This window comes from Scomber scombrus, chromosome 1 (assembly GCF_963691925.1).
Source record: "Scomber scombrus chromosome 1, fScoSco1.1, whole genome shotgun sequence".
Lineage (NCBI taxonomy): Eukaryota > Metazoa > Chordata > Actinopteri > Scombriformes > Scombridae > Scomber > Scomber scombrus.
Window position 1 is genome coordinate 29,315,097 of NC_084970.1, and position 26,522 is coordinate 29,341,618.

At 39.0% G+C, this 26,522-nt stretch overlaps 1 protein-coding gene across 2 annotated transcripts; it reads left to right on the top strand.

The window, feature by feature from the left end:
* On the top strand, positions 1-26,522 carry gramd2aa (GRAM domain containing 2Aa). 2 transcript variants are annotated; one of them, XM_062425098.1, is made up of 12 exons: positions 1-340; positions 5,003-5,107; positions 12,495-12,552; positions 13,886-14,213; positions 15,174-15,277; positions 15,940-16,038; positions 19,858-19,929; positions 20,024-20,080; positions 21,634-21,811; positions 24,057-24,150; positions 25,125-25,229; positions 25,460-26,522. In XM_062425098.1, the coding sequence occupies exons 2-12, from the start codon at positions 5,013-5,015 to the stop codon at positions 25,461-25,463; spliced, it is 1,194 nt and encodes a 397-aa protein (XP_062281082.1). In that variant the 5' UTR covers positions 1-340; positions 5,003-5,012; the 3' UTR covers positions 25,464-26,522. The 2 variants fall into 2 exon arrangements, with proteins under 2 accessions (XP_062281082.1, XP_062281090.1); XM_062425106.1 differs by having other exon boundaries at positions 4-340; positions 14,141-14,213.

A 26,522-nucleotide genomic window follows, 5' to 3' on the forward strand; every position in this document is an offset into this window, starting at 1 on the left:
GGGCGGCTGTGGGAGGAAAGTAGCCGTCGTTTTTAATCCCCCTGCAGAGTGTAAACAGGCACACTAACTGTGCTATAGGTAAACTCCTCTCTACCTCTGCACTGTCCGACACACTGCAGAGGAGGCTGAGCCGGCTGCACAACACACACTCCGAGCTGCAGCCTTAGCTTCATGGATTAGTGCCATCCTGGATGTGGGGTTGTTGATGTTGTTTGTGTCAGTTTTTCGCGGATAGAGGAGATAAAATGTTCTGCGGGACTAATGCAGATCACGCTTGAAGACTTTTGCGGAGCTGCGGAGCCACGACACGGCGGGGAAAGTCGCCGGTGGTGAGCTACAGGTAGGAGACGACGGCCGGTGTTAAGCTGGCGGAAGAGACAAACACTCACACTTCCGGCGTCGCCTTCAAAATAAACGCGACAGCTCGGTGTCACGGGCACAAAATGAGGACAGATGTGTTTACAGCTGCTAGTGATGCACATCTTTATGTTACTGTTACAGATGTTAATGCTCAAATTCATGGATATACTGTAGAAAAATGTTGACTACAATTTTTGGCTCACAAGAGTTGTCAATAACCGTGTGTGGGTGAGTCTCTATGTTTTACTTAAGCTATATTGTCTCACGACACTTATCATAAATTCAGGTATAAATTATCCAGGATGGTTTTGTAATTGTCATGAATGCAGCATTATGGCCATGCTTTAATTCTCAAAAGGTTGAGTTTCAACTATTATTTTGAAGACTAAACGCCTTTGTTCCGGTCTCAATCTGCTGATGTTGACCAATGTGACGCCCTTGCTACTTTTAATGGTTAAAGGTTATTGAAAAAGACAAATTATAAATGCAGTTACACTTCAGGAATAAAATGTATGGTGACAGTCTTGTTTAAGAAAGATATTTAAACTAGAAAATGTGACTAAAATGTAAGACTTTTGACCACTGTTGCTTTTGAACCATTATAATGCTGCAATGTTGCTTAACTTAACCTTTAAAGGTCTATTCTGCCACTTAAAGCCTGCATACAGCTTGACACCCACTGCTACCACTATTAATATTAGTCATATTTCTATAATTACTATTGTTATTATTGTTGTTGCTGTGCATCTATGTGGCTTCCTCTTTCTTTCTTAACCCAACCAGTCAAAGCATAGCCATTCACCTAGAGCCTGGTTCTGATTGAGGTTTCTTCCTGTTAAAGGGAAGTTCTTCCTGACGCTCATAAGGGAATGTTGAGTCTCTGAAAAATAAAGAGTATAGTCTAGATATGCTCTATGTGAAAAGTGCCTTAACCTTTCTTGAAATTTGGCACTAGTTATAAATAAAATTGACTTGACCTACAAAAATAACACAAGACATTAGATTTTCCACAAGCACTAATTTGCTTTTCCTCTGAACTGGATTACATTCACACTAACAGTGATTATTGTGCTCACATTTAGCCCTCAGTAAGAACATTTGAAGCCTCGGTCGGCTTAAAAACACACTCACGCCATCAAAGGTTGTTTTGAGGTGCTTGCACAATGGAGAGGTTATTTTCAGGAGGTCTCAAGCAGTGCAGATAGAGTATCTCAGAGTCCAAAGGCTGAGCTCCCGTTGCAGTTTCATAGTCTCTTGTCTGTGAAGCACCAGTAGACCAAACAAAGTTAATGTGAAACAATAAAGAAAAGGAATCCAGTGACAACAGACACTCTGGGGGGAGAAGGATGAATCGTAACATGCAGCCAAGTGATGCAACACAGCTTTGAAAATTATTCACGGAAGCTGTAAAAGTTTTTACCCCCACACACAAGAGACAAACCTTGTGTAGTTTTCTCTAATAACAAGTCAAACCCGCCTTCAGTTTTTCAGACAAATTCAACTTTTCCTATACACACCCAGTGTAAACAAGCCAGACTTCATTGCGCTCACTGACAAAGCTGTGTGCCGAGTTCTCGCTCGAGACTATCTTTGAGGTCTTCAGATTTGACAAACCCACACACAGAAATCTCAAATTCTTCATCAATGAATCTATTTATTTGCTGTAGTTTATTAATTTGTAGCAGCAATAAGCCAATTTTGTCCCTGCCTGAGTTAACATAGACTCATCCGTGGTTTAGTCTTTTTGATTTCAGTGCTGAGTTTGATTCAATTACTTGTGATAAGGAGCTGAACCTCAAACACTTTCTGTAAATAGCTGAGAGAGTGAGAGGCCTGAAGAGGGAAAACATCACCATGAAGTAACAGCTTTCATTTGTATGTGTACAGATTATGCCTTTGATTTTCGAAGGAGATGGAAGGTGTGGATGTGTCAGAATTATAACACTTATATAAAGATATAAAGTTGTGACATGGCGTTAGACTGTAACACACTACAACTTAGTGGCACAGAGCTTCGGGGAAATGACAGACTGGAGGCTGAAAGAGCGGAGTGATTCTCCAACAACAATCCCAGTGACTAGCAATCTTAACAAGATTACTGTTTATTGGATTGGAAGAGGTCTTGTGACAGCACAAAATGTTTGTCTCCTGAGACGAAGAAGGACATGTGGGAAAAGAGACGGAGAGGTGGAGGCCGTTCAATCAACAATAATCTAAAAAGAAAAAAAAATGAGAGGAGAGTTTAGGAGAGATTCAGCAGAAAGACAGGAGGGAGATTTAAAAGGCAGTTCAGCTGTAGCTCAGCAACACAAAAGCATCAGCTGAAATTATATACATCCTCAAGGTGGATCTTGCTTCATCACCTAATCTTTAGAATCTTTAGAATCTTTAATAGTCCTGTGTCAAAAATCTGATGCTCTGCTTTAGTTCAGCTGGTATTTTTTGTACTTGATGCATATTACAGAAAGATTGATCCACAGGTTTTTCACATTCACTGGCACATTTTAGATCTGAATTGGGTTCAAACTTGGATGGATGTACTCGAAAAGTTTATATTTCGAGTAAAGAGCAGGAAAAAGAAGGAAAATCTGACTGCTACCATTTGTTTATGTAGCTACTGAAGCTAACTTACTGTTCTCTATTGTAATGATACAGTCTGTTTAACCACTTATATACACAATCTGTATGTGGGCCTTGTGGGTCAGTCAGTCTGCTCACTATCTGCTTATTTACCTTAGAAGTTTGGCAGTCTGGTGTTTTCTGTCTCGGCCGTCTGCTCTCCTGGATAAAACACATTTTTCAAAATGAAATGACAGTTTCAAATGCAGACAGTGTACTGGCAGACGTGTTGGTGAAGTGGGATGACTGACAGAAGCTGAGCTGGGGTGACTGTCATTGTTTGTCCCGATTCATTTGTTTAATTCCAGTCCAGAAAACCCACACAGACTATTTAGGGCCCAGTTCAGATATCTGAAATACTCCCATGGCTCCTCTCACAGTGATAAAATGTGTTTTATCGCAAGGCTGTTGTCTTTTTGTCCACATGTTTCACAAGGTTTTTAAACTGCAAACAAACATTTTGTGGATTAGTTAACAAAAAGGCAAAGTCTGTTCCCTGTGCCCTTAAACAAGGACACAGCTTAGTGTCAAAAATTCCCAGCTGTCGGGTAAAAGGTCACAAAGAACTTTTTTTCTCTCTCTCAGTTTGTGTTGTCTGCAACATTGCAAAGCAACTTCCCACAAGACCTGAGTAAAGGACAAGATATATCTTAATAACTTTGTGCAAATTAGTTGCTTCTTGGGACATTTTACAGTAAGATTTTAAAGAATATCTTAATCTTCTCCAGTCACCAACCAATGATTTGTTGAATCCTTTTACAATACTCCAACTCAGGCTCTTCCTCTCAAAGAGTATCTGAACACAGCTGAAAGCCCCCCTTTGAACATTGTTTTCAGTGAGCGGCCAAATCAGTACACGGCTCTGTTTAGCCATTAGACCCACATCTGGGATCAGATGCCCCTCCTGAACCCTTAACCACAGCCTGAAAGACCCCACAAACTCTTTCCTTATCTCTATTGCAGGCCCTTCACCCGCCTTTCACCCCCTTGTGATCACTGATAACCAGTCAGATGTAACCTTTAGGCCCAGGAAGCCTCTGTTGTTTGAACATGTCAGTGGCTGACGTGAAGCTTCTGGCCAATTAGAGATAATACACTGGAAACTGCATACAGCAGCCTATTTCCATCAGCACCTGTAATTATACTGCAGCAGGTGGTAACAACTTCCCCTCTCCCAGAGGAAAATAGGGAACAGGGCAGGTGTGTGTTTGTGTGTGTACAAGAAAGAAAGGGAAAGATTTGATGTGCAGGTTAGAGAAGAAACATAATGTTAAACTAGTACGTTTTGCAGCATGTTTTAAGGATTAAACTAGCTTTTTTCTAGCCGTCTACTTTTCCACACCCCTTGTGGTTTCAGTGTTGTTGTAGATACCAAAGATTTCACTACAATAAGAAGCCATCTGCTGCTATCCATTTCAAACTGTGTGCAAACTAGCTTCCACTGGTCTGAAAAGGATCTGAGCTAGACAATTGATCACAGTATACAAGAAGGTGTGATTGCCTTCAATTATCACACTTTGCTTCCCTCATTGTCAATCACCTAAAATCCACTGGGAGAAATCTTTCCACTTTATAGAATGTACAGTCAAATCCCTTGTTTCTTCTGCTTTTTTTTTGCTACCCAGAACTGATAAAAGTTTGCCTTTTACAAAGCATTTGAATCAACTCACAACAGTGCATTAGGTCAGCCATCTGCATCACCTCGGAGATGCTCCAGTTCTTTGTAGACATCTGGGTGAGAGCAGACACTGACCCCATTTACACAAGAACGCGGCTTCATTTAGCTGAGTGGATATTTCTAATGTAATGTCAACAGGCAGAATCAGACTTTCTAAGTTGCATCACCACTGTGTTGATTTTGAAGACAGAGTCCACTTGTTTGCCCATAAACTTTTTTGGGGTAGAGCTCTTCTTTGAAACCAAACCTGGAGACAAAAACAAACATCATTTTTTACAAGTGTACATGGCGCTCCAGTCGAGAGGTGCCTGCTGTTAACCCAGCGCTGTGTGTTTGTGTATTCAGGGCCAGGAGCATGACTGATCAGCAGGAGCAGAGTGAAGAAACAGGCCTGCTCTCAACACAGGACCTGGACCCCTCCAAGGAGGACGACACACACGGCCACTTCAGGCAAATCTCACACACACACGTACACACACACCTCTCTGTAACACTTGCTGTCTGTCCATGCTGTTTTCTTCCTTCACACGCCATCTGTATCCTGTGCATGGTCATGGGTTACAGCCCTAGGAGATTTATTTTCACAGCACTTATTTTCTGCTTTTATTTCAGCTGTATTTGATGTCAAACAATGGTCAAATGCACACGCACACACATAAAGAGAATGTAAACACAGACTTTTTCTTTTCATTATAGCCCAGAGAAGAAGATACATACGTTCAGAAAATGTACATTTCAGTGGTCAGCCCAGTAATAATGTGTTTTTAATTTCATCAAGTATTAATATGCACTGTGTGTGTGTGTGTGTGTGTGTGTGTGTGTGTGTGTGTGTGTGTGTGTGTGTGTGTGTGTGTGTGTGTGTGTGTGTGTGTGTGTGTGTGTGTGTGTGTGTGTGTGTGTGAGAGAGAGAGAGAGCGTTATATAAGAAGGATTCGAGGCAGGAGCAGTGTAATCCTGGGGAATCTGTTCTGGGATAGGATTTAGCACTGAAGCATGGTGTGTGTTAGTAGACTCAGTGAATAGGAGGGACCTGAACGCTTTATGCACATGTCAGTCTTCAACCTGCTATGTGAGTGTGTGTGTTTTATCTCCTCCTCCTCCCAGCGCCTCACTTACCTCAGCATTTCACTGGTGCTGCACGCAATATTTCAGGTTGTAGATATTTGTTTAAATCTTTAAAGCTGCATTCAATGATTTGTGGGAAATAGGACATAGGAAAAGTCACGCACACCATCACGACATATAATGAATGTATCATCTGGCTCCTAAGAAACTAGATTGTCCACTGTGTTCACCAGCTAGTGTGAATTACATATGCTATAAAACCAAAACTATGAGCTAAAAGAGTTAAAACTAACATTATACCACAGTTTTGTGTCAACTTGTAAATGTAATAATTCAGTATTGTAGATTTTTAAATAGTTTCCCATGAATTCAACTGTCTAGGTATTTGTAAAATCTTGCAATAAATTATCCAATGCCATGTTTGCAGGACCTTTGTCTTTAGATTAGATTAGATTAGATTCTTTATTGTCATTGTACAAAACATACAATGAAATTCAGGTGCACTCAGGGAGCGGGTTCAAATATCAAAAAATAAATAGAGATAGATAAAAATGAATGAATGCATCCATTAATTAATTCATATTCTCCTCTGCACAGCAAAAACAAACCATACACTCATTCATTGCCAGCGTATGCAGTTAAAATGGGATATTAAAAAAGGAAAAGTTTAAAATAATCTTTATATTTCTCCAAACAATGTTTATTATATATCCATAGCTGGTCATAAATTCTTCACGGACAGTGCCCTGGTTGCACTTACTACTTATAGTTCAAGTATTGCTGATAAGGAACCAAACATAAGGAAGTGAATACTGAATGTCTGTGTACACAATTTCCAATCGTTGATTACAAAAGACTTGGACTGACTGTGCAGATATACATACTTTAAAACAAGTCTGAGATAAAACTACAGGTGCTCACTCAGTGTGAGCAAAAAAACATCAATAGCAACTCACACTGGGAGAGAAAAGTAGAAAAGAAGTACTTAATTTTGACTTTTGGATGAACTGTTCCTTTTAAAAAGTCTAATTTCAAACTTTGACCTAAGACTCAGAAGACAGTTTGAAAATTCCCTCCACTTCCCTCATCATTTCTCTCTTTCCGCATTGCTACTTTGAAACCTTGTTTAGTTTTCCACTTCCCTATGTGCTCAAAGTCCCAGTTTCTTCTCCTCCAGCTAAATTATTGACTGGGAGTCCACTGCCACGTCGGCCACCGATGGGAGGTGTTCGCTTTCTAATTTAGGATTCAATTTAGGATTCTTTGAGCTTGTAATTAGTTTCACTATTCAGCCCCACAGCCAAGGGCACTGAGATACATGTGCAAAGGCGCATGCGTACACACACATACACGTACACACACACACACACACACACACACACACACACACACACACACACATACATACATACATGTACACACACATACACACACACAGTAGACGCAGCAACATTTCGCTTTGCTCACAGGGGTGTCAGATGATATCGTTTAATTTTCAAACCACATCTTCTAAAAACGATGGTTAAAATCAGAAACAATTGCTCTTTCAGTCTGCACATGATGTGCCTCCAGGTCCACTGAGGAAAATCAGCATACTGTGCTACTGTTGCTGTGTGCACATTTTACAAGACCTGCTTTGGTGGTTTTCATGTTTTCACTTCAGCTGGAAAATTCAATCCAACCTTGTGGGTTTGTGAGTTAATTAATATGTCCAAAAAAAAACCTTAAGGGACACTGTGGTGAATCTAGATTTGACTGTTGCATGATTGACAGCTGCCCATCCCTGCGTGACCTTGTTACACCCTTTGAATAAAAAATGCTTCCCCTTTGCATACCCACATTCACAGCTCTCACCATAACAACGTGGAGGGGAATTGCCTGTAGCGATTTTCTCCTCACACTCACCTGGATGTAGCAGCAGTATTGATTAAGACCTGGGTCTTGTATATTAGAAAGACAGATGGACAGCTGGAGTGAGGTCTAGAGAGCTGGTTAGTCCCCACAGAGCCACCTGTGTTTTTAATAATCACTCTCTTCTCTCCACCTGGTTGTGAGGAGCCACTGTGGAGCCTATTTATAGGCAGCAACCAGCAGGCAAGAAGAGCAGCACACATGCACTATTGTTCATAACATGGTCACAAGGTAATAGCATGCCTTTTCTAGGAGGGTGACTTTAATTACAAAACGGTGAATTTGCACATCTAGGACGAGCCACAAAACGGTACTGAAATTGTTTGAGAATTCTGAACTTTAAGGTTACACTTCATATGTATTTTTGTACATTTTTACTTAATAGATAAACATTTCCCCACAAAAAGAGGAGATTATATTGTATGATGTTGGTAGTGGAGAAACAAAATATATTTTTCTGGAAAGGCTTTTAAAATAATATAATTTTCCCTTTCAAGTGCTACAGCATTCACTGTTTTAAAGATAATACTTGATGTAAAGGGAGTAATGTATCACTTTAAGTGTCTGTAGGCGTCCAGTAGATCCTGGCGAGCTGGCAGCGCTGTCACAGCTGTAGTGCATTGCTGTAAACAACAGTTTCATCCTGCTCTGATACACACACACACACACACACACACACACGTGCACACACACACACACACACACACACACACACACGCATATACACACACACACACACACATACACACACACATAGACACACATACGCATACACAGCAGGCAGCCATAGCATCTGTCCTCCCCCTCTGCTCTCTGACACTTTAACCCTACTTGGTCTTATTCTAGTCTGGCTTGTACGACTTTGTCTCACCCACTTTCTGTTTCTCTAAAGGAAGAAGAAATTATAAAAGAGTTAGCATGAAGATATAAAAATGAATGGTCTGATGATTGAAAAGATTAGATTACAACCATAGACTGTATATAAAGATGGACGTAGCAAGGTTTAATATCACCCATTAGTTTGTTGTTTTGTTAGTTAGTTCCATTTTGAAGTCCTTAACTCTTAATACATTAATAATCCAGACTTGCTGCTTATGTTCAGCATCATCTTTTCCATTTGGAGCCAGGATCTTCTAAATAAGGAGTACAGGGTGTTGCAGGTTAGGTCAGGAATCGTTATCAAGTGACATTAAACTTACAAAATATTGTGACAATGGTCCAACTTAGTGCGAGTCTCAGAGCCAAAGAGAGCAACTGGTAAATGAACTGTCAATCACAGCTGTCAATCAACAACCATAAGGCAGACAATCAGAACTATAAGACTTCAAATCTTATGAATGGAGAAATCATTTCCAAAATGACCACCAGCACACTTATTACAGGAACCCGAATTTAGCGATTGATATAATGATGAGCTGCAAAAAGTAGTATTACAAGAAAGAAGTTGATGCTTTTTTAATGAGAGTCTATTGGCGTCAGCATCCAGAGGCTGTTGATTCAGTGTAATTGCTCTTTCGGTTGGAGTTTGCTCTGTTGTCATGGAGATGAATCTGTTGAAATGCAATTAAGTAGTTGTTATAATTGAATATACAACAGTTTTGGGACTTCTCTTATTAGTCAGCGCGGATGTCCTAAAACTGCTCTAGATGAAAACATAACAACCGTCATAAGCTCAAAGGACAACAAATCCATCTCCATGATAAATAAATAGAAGATAGCTTTATGATTTCCCCCAACACACTCTCCACCACCAGATTACTTCAACCACAGACCATTTATATTCTGTGTATTTTATTTCCCAACATGAAGGTCCACATCCTGTTTCAAGGCCTTCTCCACACTGACATGAATAACATCCAGGGGTGAAAAAAAATGCAAAAGGCTTAATTATTTATAATTTTGTTGGCCTTAAAGGAGTGTAGAATGTAAACATGTTGAGTCTAAAAAATACTGGAATGAACTGATAAAATACCAACCATGTGTACGCCTTAAATTGTATGTAATGTAAACTCCCTCAGGGTGCTAAAATCTGCAAACTTAAATAAATAGCAAAGATGTGACTGGAGTGGCCTCAATTTTACAAGTATCATATCATAAGAGTAACTTCCAGACTTGCATGGCCCATTTCATACACAGATCAGCTCAATGTGCTCTACAGTAAAACACAGGAAACATTAAACAAATGATATAGAAAACACACAGGCATGTAAAATACTACACATAAATAAAACAACTTTTCAGCCACCCATACACACACACAAAAGCCTGAGAGAAAAAACATGTTTTTTTACGTGATTTTAAAAGAAGATCCAGTTGCAGCAGATCTCAGGTCATCAGGCAGCTTGTTCCAGATAACAGCACCACAGTGACTAAATGCACCTTCATCTGATTTTAGATTTAATTCCAGGTACATTCAGGAGTGCTTGGTTTAAGGGATCTGATTAGTCTATAGCCAATGAGCAGGTTGGAAATATATTTAGGAGCCATATCATTTAGGGTCTTATAAACAAGCAGTAATACTTTGAAATCAATGTTGTGCTTTACTGGGAGCCAGTGAAGTGTTTTCAGTGCAGGAATAAAGTGTTGTTTTTGCTTAGACCCCAGTTTGCAGTCAGGCTGCAGCACTCTGAATGAGCTGGAGTCTACTTAATGTATAGCAGAACAAGCATTACTTGATGAATTTGTGATAACTTATAATACTAATTAGAATACTTTGTGTGCTACTTTCTATTCTGATAGATTTAAATGAACAATGGCCATTTGGCTGTGCGCTCAGATACAGCATTTCCCCAGACATCCTTATCTTCTGTGTCACCATGACAGTCAGACACCACAGCGGTCAGGGTTTGCGGCTCTCTTCTCCACAAAAAGAAAAAAGAGCCACGTGAAAAGCAGCAGCAGTGTCAGGGAGAGTTGTTTGGGGGGGCAGAGGTCACGATATCGCCTTACCCAGAGGAGAGTCTGTCATCAGAGTGGAGACACTGACAGGCCTGTTGTTGTTGTAGCGGAAACAGCGAGAGGTTATTTTAACATAATGTCACCTGGCTGTAGCTGTACAGTAAAGGACGCTGCTCAAGGAGAATACAAATGTGGTGCTGCTACATTCATTATGACATTGTAGAGTCTCATGCTGAATTGTAGTACAGCCATGTTGAGAAAAACACTGGATGAAGTAACAATTTGGTCGAGATGGAATGAAAAAAGCCCATTTAACCCTTATAGATAACATTCCTGGTCATATCGTGCACCTATTTAACAATATATGACAAAACAAAAAACAAAAAAATCTGTTTCTTTGTGTTCTTATATCAAAATCCAATCATCTTTTCTTCCTGTAAAACAATAAAGGCTTAAACCAACCAATTTCAACCAATAATATCATGACATTCACGCATCAATCAATCACTTTTACAAGCACAGAGCTGAGATTCATTATGATACGCCCACTTTCGAACATTCAAATCAAATTCCTGTCAACCTGGATTCACTTGGAAGTACGTCACGATGCTGATTTATCTTGACTTTAATTACGCTGCAGGTTTAACACAACTGAATTGAATTGCTACTTTTTACTGATGAAGGATCTGAATACCTCTTTCACTGCTACCTACTATTATCATAAGGAAAGAGGCATCAGACAGCTATTTCTTTCTAACACTTTCTTTCTTACACACTGTATTTCATATTTTAAAACTGTGTGTGGTAAAAATCTTCCTATCTCCTTCACATGGTTGAAGACATCAAGGCTTACTTCCCTCCCTTCATCCCTTCGTATGATGGTTCTCTCTCTCTCTTGAACTGTATGAAAAAATGGCTTCCACCGAGCGAGAAAATCCATCACGCTGCAATTTGGTGTTGCCAGAGCTTCTGTTTTATCAGTATCTCCTCGAGCAGCAGTGCTTTCATATCAGAGTTGCGTTGTGCTCTGTTCACTGTCAGTCACCTGGCACTCAAAGAGAGACACAGGAAGAAAAGGAAGTCTCTGTCAGGAAATCATCCCTCAAAAACATCTTACTTTTCAGTCTTTGTTGTCACATCCATGCCTTCTTCTTTGAAGCATGTTAACTTGGACAGCATTTCATTTCAATGACACTTTGCTTAAAGGGCTGATTATACTATATTTCATCTGCTGGGTGGTTCTGTCTGCATGAGCAGTAGATACGAGTATCATGCTGTGACATCTGCTGCACTGCTTTGAGTATTCCTCCTGAGGCAAGCTTGATGCTATGATGTGTGTGTGTGTGTGTGTGTGTGTGTGTGTGTGTGTGTGTGTGTGTGTGTGTGTGTGTGTGTGTGTGTGTGTGTGTGTGTGTGTGTGTGTGTGTGTGTGTGTGTGTGTGTGTGTGTGTGTGTGTGTGTTCATGTTTTCTGACTATAAAATGAACAACATGGATAATATCCTGGCATAGTCACTATTTGTGTTTAAACAACTCAATGTTTATCTTTGATTATGTTTTTTGTGAAAGCCTACATTTCCCTGCAGTTATGCACACACTGATGATTAAACCCGTCATGTGGAAGCTTTGATCCAGCTGGGATTTTCATGCAATGTACACATATTACAGATACACACATACACACTGGCTAACCACCATTTGTCATGCTGCCAAGCACTTTGTTGCCTTTTTGGGTCAGAGGAAGCTATTAAATACACCTGGATGAGTATATTGATGTCTGCTTTATTTTTATTTTTTAGATGGCTGTGATTATGTTCTTTTTCCTACCTCTGGAAATGTTTAATATGCAGGAGATTTATGCCATAGTTTACACAAAGTAGAGTTATCATTATTGAGCAGTAAACATGCAACATACATATAAAACTGTCATTTTAATTACAAGTCTGCTTTTCCTTTTATTCCAGGTTTCAGTTGATTGAAGACCTTTCTTATGAAGACGTGAAAAAATGTTACCGTGGTTCGGTGAGTCTGCCCTCTGTGTTTGTTATTACCTCGCTGTTTAATCCTTTTCTGTTGTGATGTTTTGACTTAATGATATATCTCAGTTTAGACTACGTATTTGACACAAGACTTTACGTATAATGCAGAATTCACAGGTATTTTTAACAAATCTGTGTCATAATGATAAAAAAATAACATTAATACATAAAGCCCCTGAAAAACATTTTGAATTGAAGAGCATCTTGCATCAAAAGACAAGTCAAAACAGCTACTTGGCTTCATCAGGACTGTGTGGATGTGCTTTGATGAGATTTGATTGAAAAGACCCAACAAGAAAATACATTTTCAGGGCCTTTAAGATTGTTGTATAGATTGCAACAATGCCCCTGCTGCAATCTTGGCCAGTGTCCTCCACACTTTTAAAAAAATGAGCCACATACATTATTATTCACACAATTAGAAATGTTACAACCACACTATAAATCAGTGATAAATGTATAACCATTTCACTTTTGAATTCAATCAGAAAATGATTAAGCATAAATAATTATGAACCTGCCCCCCCCCCCCCCAGTGCATATCAAGCCCTCTGTAGTACTGTAACCTACTGTAAGCGCCATATTCCCGAGGACAGTAGCTGCTCTAGCACAAGCTATTAATAGAAAGACAAAAACAGGAGCGGCAGACAACAGCAAACTGAGCAGATAGGAGTCAAAGGAAAGATGGATGAGATACACTGCAGCAAAGAAAAAGGCAAAGACAATCGGGTAGCACAGAGATATCTGGAGCTGGGAGTGAGTTTGAGCTGTGAGGGGAAGAGAGCTGGGGAATGAATGGGACCTCTTGTGTGTTCAGGGAGGAATATGTGTGATTTTCTCTGAAAAGTGAAGGATTTAAGGTGTCACAGACTGCCACAGACAGGAGGAGAAAGTGACAGAGAAAGGGAGGAAAAGGCAACAGCAGAGGAAGAAAGGAAGGACTTAATGTGAGAGTAGTGAAGAGTATTCGTGTGTGTGAGAGTGTGTTGTCTTTTCAGCTCAGAGTGATGAAGGGCAGGGTGTGTGTATGTGTGTAGAGGAAGGAGAAGGAGAGGGAGGGTGTCAGCTGGGTGCTGCAAAGTGTAGAGTCACTGGAAGTGTATTCGAGACAGAGAAAGAGAGCCTTTTAGTTTCTGAGAAAGAGCTCAGTGGCTGTAAACTGAGGCGCTGCAGCTGTAATTCTGTAGTAGTGTACGTGTGTGTGTGTATGTGTGTGTAGGTGTACACATTAGCCTGGTGTGTGTCGTTGCGTGCATGTAGGCTAGAGGTAGTTACAGAGACGCAGTCCTCTGTATTGACCAACGACAGGGGAACAGTGTGTGTCTTGCAGCAGCTTGCTCCAGGCCTTGGATGTGCGCGAGTGTGTATGTGTGTACGGGGCCAACGTGCTGAGCCTGGTGCAGAGCTCGCGTCCTTTGAGGGAGAGGGTGGTGTCAGCGGCGAGCGGAGCCGGAGTGGCCGGAGTGGCCGGTGGTGGTGGAGTGGCCGGTGGTGCCGGTGGGGCTGGTACTGTGCAGGCAGGCCGGTCCGCCAAGGAGCTGCTCATGACTCTGCCCTGTCCCTCTGCACAGACTGTCAGCAAGTACAACTCGCAGTACCACAAACTCTTCCAGTGCGTGCCCAAGGATGAGATCCTCATGAAAGGTACTGTCCCTGTTACTAAGAGGAAAACTGTAAGACTGTGTATTGAAGTTTGGCATCTTTTGATCAACTTGTTAACGTTGTTTGACATTTTATGCTTCGCTATTATTTGTCTGTAATGTGTTAGTCATTATTTGTATTTTTATAACCCTGTCAGCTGCTAAATTTAACATATTATGATGATATTGGTCTGTTATTAAATATCAGGTATTGACTGTTCATCTGATCCAGTGCTTATATAATGGAAGCTACATAAAGGGAGTCTATTATACTTGCATTGAAATCTTATTGTAGTTGCACATTAATTTTGTAATTATTTAGTAAAGACTTTTGACATATTAAAGCAGTTGAAATAAGTGTTTTGTTATCTTACAAAACAAAGTCAAAGTGTCTTATGATTGTCTAAACTCTGTTTGAGAGGCTTTTCCACCCAGACTAGCATAAAATTGTGGTGGACACACCATTCAAAATATTGAATTATTTTTTTTAATAATCTTTAATGTTTTCACAAGATATTGGTAGTTATCAGCAACTTTAATATGTCGGTATCTTCAGCAAGCATCATATCAGTATTTGCATACCAATAGCCATACACAGTACAACAAACTAATATTGTACCGTGTAGTTCATTCATCTGAAATGACATTCCTTGCACTCTGTTCAGCTTTGTGTCTTTGAGCTTCAGTTCGGCCATCTGGTTAAGCCCAGAAACATTTAAACTGTCAGATTTCAGGATGAGAAGCTTAGCCTGGAGAGTATCAACTCATCCCTTTGTACAACTTTGTTGCTATGTGCAACCTAGTAAAATAAAATCTATGATGTCAACTTTATTTTGGATTTGTATTATTGTTTTAAATTGTGGAAGGCTTTGGTGATATTCTTTTAATAACCTCCTTTCTTTATTCAGCTCATAGTTGTTGAAAGAGTAAGAAAAATAGTTTTTTTTGTCTCTTCTGTTCTCAGTGTACTCCTGTGCTCTTCTCAGAGACATCCTTCTACAAGGCCGGCTTTACATTTCCCGAAACTGGCTGTGTTTCTATGCCAACCTCTTCGGCAAGGACATCAAGGTAGGACTGACTGACGGACTACTTAATAAACTCAAACTGACTGAAACTTCAATTGACTGACTCCTAGTTCCGAATTCACAAGCTGATTGGACAACGTCATGTCCAGCCTGTGAACTTGACAGTCAGTGTTAATGGGTTGACTTTCAGGGGCACAATCTTAATACTCTTATGAGAAATGACCCTCTCTATGCATGCACTGTGCAATCACGTACCAAGAACAGGTAGACTTACTGAACCCTTAACCTTCACCAGTTATGGGATTTTCTCTTTGATGTTTTACATGGTTCCTTTCCTTCATTTCCTTGAAACCTAACCTCTCCTGACATCTGAGTGACAATAAGCTACTTATTCAGACTGCATTCCTCACATACTGACTGAAATAAGAAACGTTTTTTGCCTACCAGTGATTTTCTCCAGGGGCTTTTCCCCTGGATTCTCTGCCACCTTGCTCTGGGAAATGCTGTAGGCTTTTTTATTCTTAACAGCAATTGACTTCATGCATATTATTAGAATATTAGTATTTTGTGAATGTAAGAAACAAAATTAGACATTTATTCATATCACATCATAGTTTTGAGCTCACATATAAATCATCATCTGCCTTCTCAAAACTTAGTGTCTTCTTATAAAGTAATTTTTATGCCTTTTTCTGTCCTCTGTAGGTGGCTATCCCTGTTGTTTCTGTGAGACTGGTGAAGAAGCACAAAACAGCGGGCCTCGTGCCCAATGGCTTGGCTATCACCACAGACACTGGCCAGAAGGTAAACACTTCCATCACAGTCGCTGTGAATTAAAATACTTATGCTGATTAGCGCAGCATGGCTGTATTTTCCAAGGAGAGGTGTGATGGAAAGAACAACACTGTGCTATAGATAGAAGTGAAGTGCCAGCCCGGTAGCACAGCGAACTGAAAGGTTTTTTCCACCATTACAGTAATGTGTAGAAGGGCTTCTTAACTTCCTGACAGATGCAGCCTGTCATCAAGTGTTTTTTCAAATACATAATGTACCTTTCAGCTTCTGTTCTGGCCCCAACAGCCTATGAATACTAATATCCAGCAAGCTAACAGCAGCACTTGTTGACATCTGGGGGGTTTTCTGCAACTGCCAGTCAGTATGGTAAAAATAACATAAAGTTAACAGTGGTGGAAAGTAACTAAATACATTTCCTCAAGTACTGTACTTAAGTTTAAGTTCAAGGTACTTGTACTTTTCATTTGATGCTACTTTATACTTAAGCTCCAGATGGCAGCTTTAGTTACTTTTCAGATGAAGATTTGACACCATGGATAATATAACAAGTTTTTAAAATACAACACATTGAAGATGAAATCAATGGTTTTCAACCTTTTTGTCTTTTGACATCTTACAGAAAGCAGTGTGTAGTCGGGGTCACATTTCAGATGTGTTGTTAACAACTCCACCAAATAGTGATTTCTCCTAAATTTCTCACATGGTTTCATTTCAATAAATGTTCAAATGATCCAATATTTCACCACAAATCAGAGATTAAAGGAAAAAGGTCCAAACACTGAAAACCTATTTGTGTATCAGAACTTAGTTTTTTCTTCTTTCCTCTCCCATTAATCATCTCATAACCCCTCAGATTTACTTGGTGACCCTTGGAGGGGCCTGACCCCTAGGTTGGGAACCACTGGACTAAACTAGCTCATTTTCTGTAAAGTATTTTAGCAGCTACTGTACAAACTTACACACTGATGCTTCAGTATTAATAATCTAATGATGTATATATAAATGACATATATATAAATGAAATGACTACTTTTACTTTAATACTTTATCACATTTCGCTGCTTATACTTTTACTGCCAGACTTTTAATTGTTGTGGAGTATTTTTACGTTGCTGGTATTGGTCCTTTTAATTAGGCAAAGGGTCTGAATATTTCTTCTACCACTGAAAGTTATACTCCACAAATTCATGAAACACCATGTAACGTTAATCAAGGTGATTAAAACGTTTTGATGAATTGTTCTCTCTAATTATTTTTTGCAATGTGCCTCCATGAGAGAAAAAAATTGACGTAAATTAAGTAATTTAAAAGTATAATTTAGTAATTTAAGGGAAGGAATTACTGAAATGAAACAGTGAGTACATGCACATTACATGCACAAATTAGGGAAGTGATCTATCATCAAGAGTGAGGCCATATTTGGGCACAGCATGCTTTGAGCTAAATGCTAATGTCTGCATGATAATATGATTACAGTGACAATGCTAACATGCTGATGTTTTGCAGGTATAATTTGTTCCATGTTCACCCTCATTTGTTCATTAGTAATGAGACAGTTTAGAAGGTATTTGATCAAAAACCAAATGGTTGAACAGTTTGAGTCATTATGATAAATCATTGGGGTACCATGACTGTCTGTACACAATTTCATGGCAATCTATCTCATAGTTTTTGAGATATTTCAGTCTGGACCAATGTGACTGTAGCATGGATAAAAAACTTACACACACTCACTGTGGTCTGTGGACATGACAAATACACAACAGGGTTTCAATTACTTAATTCAAAGATAGGACTAGTTTTCATTTTCATTTATTATAGTCAGCGTTTTAATGTCCATCTTTTTAATAAATATATGATAATTATAACCTTCATTCAGTAAAGTGAAATGGGGTGATGCTCTCATAGCTGACAGGTGAAAAGAAACTTAAATCAAATCTTTATGAGTAGCCGTAATTTAATATATTAACTGCTAAACTGAACTGAACTTAAAAAATCAATAACTGCTTTCCAGCACCTTTAACTGGATATCTGATGTTTATCGCCTGTATCAAACTAAAGAGGCTTTTATCTTAAGGGGTTGTGTTTTTGCACCAGTTTTAGGGTCAGACAGCAGGTTTCTAGATGTTTCTGATAGCTTTAGGAAATCTTGATGAATCATTTTTGCTCATGGCAGATCTTTTTTTGGGTAAAATAAGGAAAGAGAATATTCAGCTTGTTGCTAGTAAAGGATTTTCTAAATGTTGCTGCTCATTTGTATCACAGCTTGCCAAACACTCATCATTAATAAGTAACAAAAAAATAATAATAATATTTTATAAAAAAGGAAAACTGGGTTGTTTTTCCCAAATTAATGCAAAAGAAAAAATTGTAATTCCCCTGCAGTGTCAGCACTGATGTCTGCCGGGTATGCATCAGTTAATAAAATAAATGAATAAATGAAATAAATGCAGGTCACATGCTGCGCCTCTTTTTCTCTCTTTAAGGTTGCATATTGACCCAGCTAGTCAAAGCATAACCCTAAAGTGTAGAGGAGTTGTTTCCTTTTGTGCAAAAGGCTTTTATTAATGCCGTCTGAGAAAAAGAGTGAATAAATCTCAGTGGTGAAATATTATACAATGACATTGCAACCCAGTGTCCAAACTGCAACAGCAGCTTAGATTACCTTTGTCAGCGCATGTGAGGCATATGGCACATGGACTGTATTTCTCATTCTGTACAAGGACAAACGTGTCTAGCCTTCTGTACTACGGACTGGCTGTTGTTTGTGCCAGGAGAAATCCAAGTGGGCCAGTCGCTCAGTGGGCCATTGAGCTGCCCATGATACCCCCCTCCCCTTATCACCACCCATTGTGGTTTATCAGCAAGCTGGTTTTGGTGGGCTAGAGTCAGTCCCAATCTGTCCCTGGTCGTCCCTGGCAGGATTATATGACATGCATTATATAACCATGTGCACATACATGTATCTGTACAGCACACTTATACTGCAGTGTTTTAAAAATGAAATGAGATTTTTGTTTATGAGGTAAAAAAGTTCATAGCTGGTGTCTGTAACAATTAAGCTTAGGCTCATTTGTTATTTTTTTGACTCAGTCAGGTCAGGAGACACAGAACAAGTCTGTACACGAGCTGAGATGGACAAGAACAGCTTACACACACAATATCACAATGTTTCAAGCGCTCATTAATAATAAAGTACTTTTAGATAACAGTGATATGTATCCAGGTCACAGGGATATTTGTATAATCTGTCACTGACCTGTCGTTCCTAATTTTTCCTGAAAGTACAAACTGGAACAAAAAAATGTGATTAGAAATATCCTCTTTGTGCTCCAGATTAAAGCTTTGAATACTTCAGTGTTATTAGTCCAGTTGACTCTCCCAACAATGTCCATGCACTACTACACAACAAACTAAATTGTCATAGACCACTCTACATCCTTAAATCCACTGATTGCATCCAGACAACATGAGCAGTGCATTATTTTCTTTGAGTTTGTGCAGGCGCTGATGAATGTGAGCAAGTGCTGAAATTTCAGATAAGTTTACCAAGATTCAGATATATCTCTGTGATTATTTCTGAGGCATTTAGAGATATAAAGCAGAAAATCCTCTATCTAAATTTCATGACAAATCTGAGTACATATCTTGTCCATATTCTTCAATCAAAGCTTCTCTAACTACTGTATGAATAAAACTGAGACAATCATTTTGTTTCACAGGTGAATTCAGAATACTTTTCAGGAACCTTCACTGTCTTTTACTTCGACTACATCTAACCTATCCATTGGATTTTTACATCTCTGATTTTCTTTTTTCACTCCTCAGTATGTATTTGTGTCTCTGCTATCAAGAGACAGTGTGTATGACGTCCTTCGCAGGATCTGCACACATCTACAGGTCAGTAAACACACACATACATGCTAGTAATTCAGTCTATATTCTGCACTGTTTGCGTACATGTCAGTTAAAGAGATTTTATTTCCATCTGTAGGTCAATGGGAAGAGCCTGAGCTTGAAGCAGTTCATGGAGGAGCCGACCTTACTGCTGGTCAGTGACAACAAGTCTTTGATAGAAAGCAAATCACACAATCTTAAAGATCAAAGCAGGAGAAAATTCTCCATCTCAAGATCAGCAGACATTAAAACAACTTCAACGCTTTCTGTTTGTGCTTCATGTTGGTCTTGAGGGTCTCCGACAACTCTCACTTACAATTACTCCTGACCTGGAGGCTGACTTCCCTTCTTACACAGATGGGATCAATATATCATTCTGTAGATGCTGCAGCCTCGTACTGAATTCTCCTCAGTCTGCAAGATGCTATCAAAAAGCCATCAAAGTGAAGTCACCTTGTGTGTGTGCAGTGTAGGCCTCTCTGCGACAGAGCAGCTTTTGTATCAAGAAATAATTAAGTTCCATGAGCATGTTTGCCCTTGATCTCACTCAAGTATTCAGAGAAAAGAAGGGTGTTTGTTCATGTTGCCAGCATCTTTGGAGGAAGGTTCTTATGTTTTTGTTAAGCCTTAATCTAAAAAGTGTTAAAATACCTTCTTTATATTTACAGTAAACATAATTAAGACATAAATGCAGAAATTTGCCAGCTATCCAGAAGATTTTTTTTTTTTTGATGGAAAGGCCTTCAAAGCTTTAAAATGAACTGTGTGCCCTTCTCTCATTATTCACCATTTATAAAGGGTTTTCAGTTAAAGGCATTTACTAATGCTTTATAGACATCAAAAAGAACAACCTTTGAGATGCCAGGTTGTGAAAGATACCCTTAACTGTTAGACCATGTGCCTGTACCAAAATCCATTTATTTATAACTTATTTACTTGAAACTTGATGGTTCATCAGAAAGCAAGAAACCTATGACCCATGAACTTATAGATTACCAACATTTTATAACTATTATTTCCAAATAGAAAGGATAAACACAATGGACTTCCATAACCTGACCTATAAAGCATTAATGAAAGATTTCATTTATAAAACCATTAGTTACAATTCATTTATAAAGGGTGACTTTTTAGAAAAGTTGAATGTCATAATTAATCACCCAGATAATCAGTATGCCTCATTTCTGTGGACCTCCAGGGAAAGCCCACTGATATATGAAATGTGATGTTGATGTAGCTTAGTGGTTTCAAACCTCTTGGGGGGGGGGCCCACAGCATAATTAAGCGATTAGACAGGGGAAAAAAAAAACATTTGTTAAATACAATATACTTTCACCTCTTCAGGCCTCTAACTCATTCAAATGAAACAATCTAAATATGGAAAAAGTACTATTTGGTTGAACTTCTTACAGGTTGACACTAAGGCCTGTGTTTACAGACACCACTTTTTTGTGTTGTATTTCAGGGTCATCAGTTTTGTGACTTAAAATGGGCATGAGTAAAAACAAATCAGACCTCTCCCCAGATCTTACTCCAAGCTATTCTGGCTCAATGATCTTTCAAATTTTCAGAGAATTTATCCACATTTGGTTCAGCTTTATGAACCACTAGTGCGCTAGCAGCTGAGATGTTCGCACTTATTCTCTATTGGTTGCAATCATCCCTTTTCAATAGATTCTCCTCTTTCCTCCTCTCTGTACGCTGCAGGATGAGTTCCCGGCTCCAGACGAGTTCCCAGTGGTTGACGAATTCCCATCAGTGTTAAAGTGGAGAAGGAAACCCTCAGTGGTGTCTGTGTCCTCCTCCCTTCCTGACCTCCTGGGGAACTCCACCAGCAGCCTGAATGCCACAGACACACCCTTCAAATCAGAACAACCGCTGGAAGGTGATAAAATGTTCAAGTATTCAGTGTCACTGCATGGATGCAAAGTCCAAGGTTTTATCCAAGGCCACGCACTTTCTATTTCGTGTTGGAATTGATAAGCTGGATGTATAGTTTACTGGAAGTTGTCCACATGGTTTATGAGCATCTGTCATTAAATTGATCTAAGTCACAGGTTACTACTGTCTAAGGGTAAGTTAATCATTCAGAACGTGGCACTTTTCAACATTTAATAAAAAAAGGTGATATCGGAGGAGATCAGGTAATTAAATCATTTAATATGTACACTGTTCCTAGATAGCATATGGAAGTGGGCCACTTCAGATAAGGATGCGGCTCTGCTGGCCTTCTTCTGGCTGTGAGCCTGAAATGGCCCATACGTAAAATAGAAAATATGACCCATGTATCCCAAATCAAATGTGGGCCTTTCTTGGTAAAGATGCTTTGCTCTCGAGTATGTGTATTCAGGATGTGGGCCAGTTCTGGTTTATCTGTTTTTTCTTGGTTGCCATATGGCATTGCTATGGCTCACTTATGGCCCAGATCTTGGAAACAGGAGCGGACCGCCCAAGTACCATCGTTCCATTTGGTATGTGGGCCAGATGAACATGCCAAAAGTGTTGGGTGTGGGGCCGGATCTGGGCCACAGCAAATTTGCTATCTGGGTGTATACATAGTATGTATATTTAATGTACAGTACATATGAATATATATTAAAATATGCACAATACATTTATGTCACAAAATCGTCTCTTTTCAGACCAATATATTTGGACTGTTTTGAATCAGCTTTTTATTTGTTTTTAACACCGCACTGAAATCAGTGGTTTCATAATAATATAACTAATTATAACCACAGCTTTTTACCACAAATCTACATTCAGTCAAGAGAAAACACCACTGTGAAACATTTTAGAGGTACATCAGTTGCTGCAGTCAGTTTTCATTTCCATAAACACTCACATCCAGCAGGATTTTATTAAGAACATCTGTGCTCCTTTCATCTTATCAGAAAGTCCCTGTCATCATATATCTACTGGAGACATTTAATCATGTTTATACTGAGAGACATGGATATAGATACTATTTATGGATGCATATGTTCATGTTTTTTTATTCTGTTTTGTTGGGTTTTTTATTATTATTTTGTGTGCCTATGTGTGAGAGAGAGTGAATGACAGAGAGTAATTGCTTTTGGATGCACTGTTTCTCTTACACAAGAAGACATTAAACTCCAAATGGAGATTAAATCATGTGGGGGCTCGTATTAAAAAGATTTGGGCAGATGCAGATTAAATAGAGATTATCACAAACAATGTCTGCTGTCAAAGTTGTTCGAGGACAGTTTAACAGCTATATGCGGACAGGTTTCTAGATCCTGAAAATATTAACCTATTTTTATGTTTCTGTCTATTAAATATTGAACATTTGATCAGCATTTCTGTACATTAGCATCATAGCTCACCTGTGGGGTGGAAAGCTGGGACGTAATTTAATAAAAAAGATGTACTCCAACTAAATACCATAACCTGAGTCAATACCTGTATTCACAGTGGAGCTATAGTATATCACACATGTACAAAACACACACAGGACCTATGCAAAAAGCAACAATGCATACATGTCAACTAGCATACAGTTATTGTAGGGATGTAGAGATATAATAATTCACTCATGGTTATCATTCAGATAATATAGTGTTAATTTCTCTTACAATTTTTTTAAAGTTTAAATGTGTATTCCCTCGTTATACATAAAATGAGCAAAACATTTTTAATTCTTACTTTCTTAGATTAGTTGTTTCTATAGATTTTGGTGAAAAAAGTAAATAATCTAACAATTTAAAAAATAAATCACTTTTTTTTTTTTACAATTTGGTTAATATTTCTAGGCTGTTACAAGGACATGTTTTTATCTTCAGCAAATCAGCATTTCAGAAAGCAGCTGGGACCTCTGACTGTTGATAATGGTGGTTCATATAATGTAATTACAGTGTGAATGAAAACAAGAAGCAGATTTTAATATGTGTAATTGATCAGATTTAGTTGGTAATTTGATCCATTTTTTAACTCCACGCTGGATATTGTCACATTTGAAACTGTGCAAGTGTGCTGTATGCTGGTTTGAGCTTAGATTTACACAAACAGGTGGGCCAGCGCTATTAAAAGTGAAACATGTAGTACAGTCGATGCAAGTACTGCTAATGATTTTATGTTATAGCTTGTGTGTGTGTGTGTGTGTGTTACAGAGCGAGCTCTGCAGACAGACAGAGGCCTTTTATCAGAGCCAGTGGCAGAGCTTGGACAGATGGAGTACCAGCTGCTCAAGTTCTTCACCCTGCTGTGAGTATACAGAGAGACACACAGACACCAACAACACCACCTTCACCCCCTCTAACAGCTGAGTCACAGCCACACACACGCTGTTAATATTAACAGGAAGGTTTATAAATAGTGGACACTTCAATCACACTGGCAGAACACGGGGGGGATCAGTGCAGCTAAAACACTTTTTAGTCTCTATATTACCACACAGTATATCAAATCATTTCCACCATTGAGGGTCATGCCCTCCTGACTCCACCTGCCTCCCCAGCACAGCAGGGTGACACAGCGATCAGGAAGATTATTCTTCACCCAGAGGGCAGGCACTCCGCTAAAGTGTCCTTGAGCATGCAATGACGCCATATCTGTTCCTAAAGGGCATAATGCAGACCCTGACCTCTGACCTCTGTGTAGGGTAAAAGCAAAAGTAGAACATTTGTGGCTTAAAACTATTTTGCTAATCGTTTTGAGACATATTCAAGAAAAAGTATGCTAAAATGTTCTTATTCCAGCTTCTTAAAATTGAATATTTTCTGGTTTCTTTAGTCCTCTATGATAGCAAACAGAATATTTTAGGATTGTAGACTATTGGTAGCGAAAAAACAAATACATTTTTGGTTGAATCTTGGCCATTTTTAACATTTTTTATTAACCAAAAGACTAATCAATTAATCATCTGACAGATTCATATGATTAAAAATCTCTATAACGAAAATAATTATTAGTTTCACCCCTAATGATTTGCACATGTGGAATTAAAACTTGCAAAAACACTGGTATGGTCCTTTAAGACAGATTTAAACTGGGTGGTTCAACTTTAAATGCTGTGAATCTTGACAGGAAGTCAACTGTCGCCTCCCAGTGTTCACTAAGAGGCATTACAGCTCTCCTCTGCTACTTCAACAGCTCATTGTAGTGTCTAGCAACTTGTCACTTTAAGTGATTTCTAATTTCTGTCCAATAAATTGACGTGTCTCGTTCTCTCTCATCAGCATTATTCTCCTTATCCTGTCATCGTGCTACCTGGCCTTCCGTGTCTGCAGTCTGGAGCAGCAGCTCTCGTTCCTCAGTAACCCGAATCTGCCTCTGAGAGAGAGGTAACTTTTTAAAAATTTTTTTAATGAAACCACATATTCTTTTTATGTTTTTGATTTAACAACACACCATATATACAAAGTACAAACAGGGTCTGAAACTGAGGAATAGGAGATCAAATGAAAACCAAACCAAAATAAAACTACAAGAGAATTAGAGAAGTTGAAGCTGAAAAAGGAGGGTAGTGTTGGTCCACAGACTCCATTAACCTTGCTGCTTTCTTCTCATCCAGGTAGCCACTGCTCCTCATCATGACCCGTTGGTTTGCTGCTGTTTACTCCTCTCGCCCTCGGAGTGGTTGACGTTGCTCTCCTGCACAGATCCAGGACAAGCGTAGAGCCCAGAACAGATAAACCCCACACCAGCTACATCACATGAAGGAGCACCATCAACCCGACTCTAGGCATCCTAACGGACCCTCCCAACACAGGATTTAGTGATCACTTCCAGACTATGCAAACAGACTATTTATTCCTGAATACACAGTAGGTTTTACTGTAGATTATGATTGTTTACCATTGCATATTTAACTACCTGACACTGCAGTGGAGAGATATCCTAAAATAGTCAGCAGATTGCAGTTGAACATGAAGCTTTTGGAGTGCTGAGGGAGACTAGAGGTGAGGAGGGTAAAAACTAATTCAAGAAAATCAATAAATTAATTACTTGAAGACTTGAAAAGTAAACATATTTCAGTTGAGTGATGACTCATCCACAAACTCCCCAGATATCCTGACTGACTACAAATGAACTCAATCAAATGGATTTTTTTCCCTGGTGAGCTCTTGCCATAGCCCTCAGTAGTAAGGCTAAAACTAGCTGCGACAATGCACTTTTTAAAATATGTCCATGTATGTAACCATTTTAAGTTTTTAGATCTATTTTTTGTTTAATAATAGGTACTCAGTTGTCATTTCTGAAGGTATTTATGGAAGGAAGCGCTGCTGCGGCCACAGACACTTGACTGAATAAGGTTACCTAACTGTGATAAACTGGAATGATAACACCTCTCGAGTGTGTTAACTGTAATGTGAATGAGATGGTTAGATGATACGTGTAATTTTTATTTTTATTTTTAATCCGCCATGTCAAAGGAGTGTCCAGAGTGTTTTTACATTCAGTACATTTCAAATGAAGTCACCAAGGATTTGAAAAAATGACTCACTGAGGTTCATAGTGTACATGTTATCATATTTTTGATTTTGCAGACATGGATGAAATGTAGTCTTAGACTAGTTTGTGAAATCCCTAACAATTAAATTGTTGACAAAACATAGACAATAAAGGTTTGTGTC

Coding starts and splice junctions, on each gene's coding strand:
- gramd2aa (XM_062425098.1), top strand. CDS start 5,013: ATGACTGATCAGCAGGAGCAGAGTGAAGAAACAGGCCTGCTCTCAACA. Junction 14,214..15,173: donor GGATGAGATCCTCATGAAAG/GTACTGTCCCTG, acceptor TTCTGTTCTCAG/TGTACTCCTGTGCTCTTCTC. Junction 16,039..19,857: donor CCACAGACACTGGCCAGAAG/GTAAACACTTCC, acceptor TTCACTCCTCAG/TATGTATTTGTGTCTCTGCT.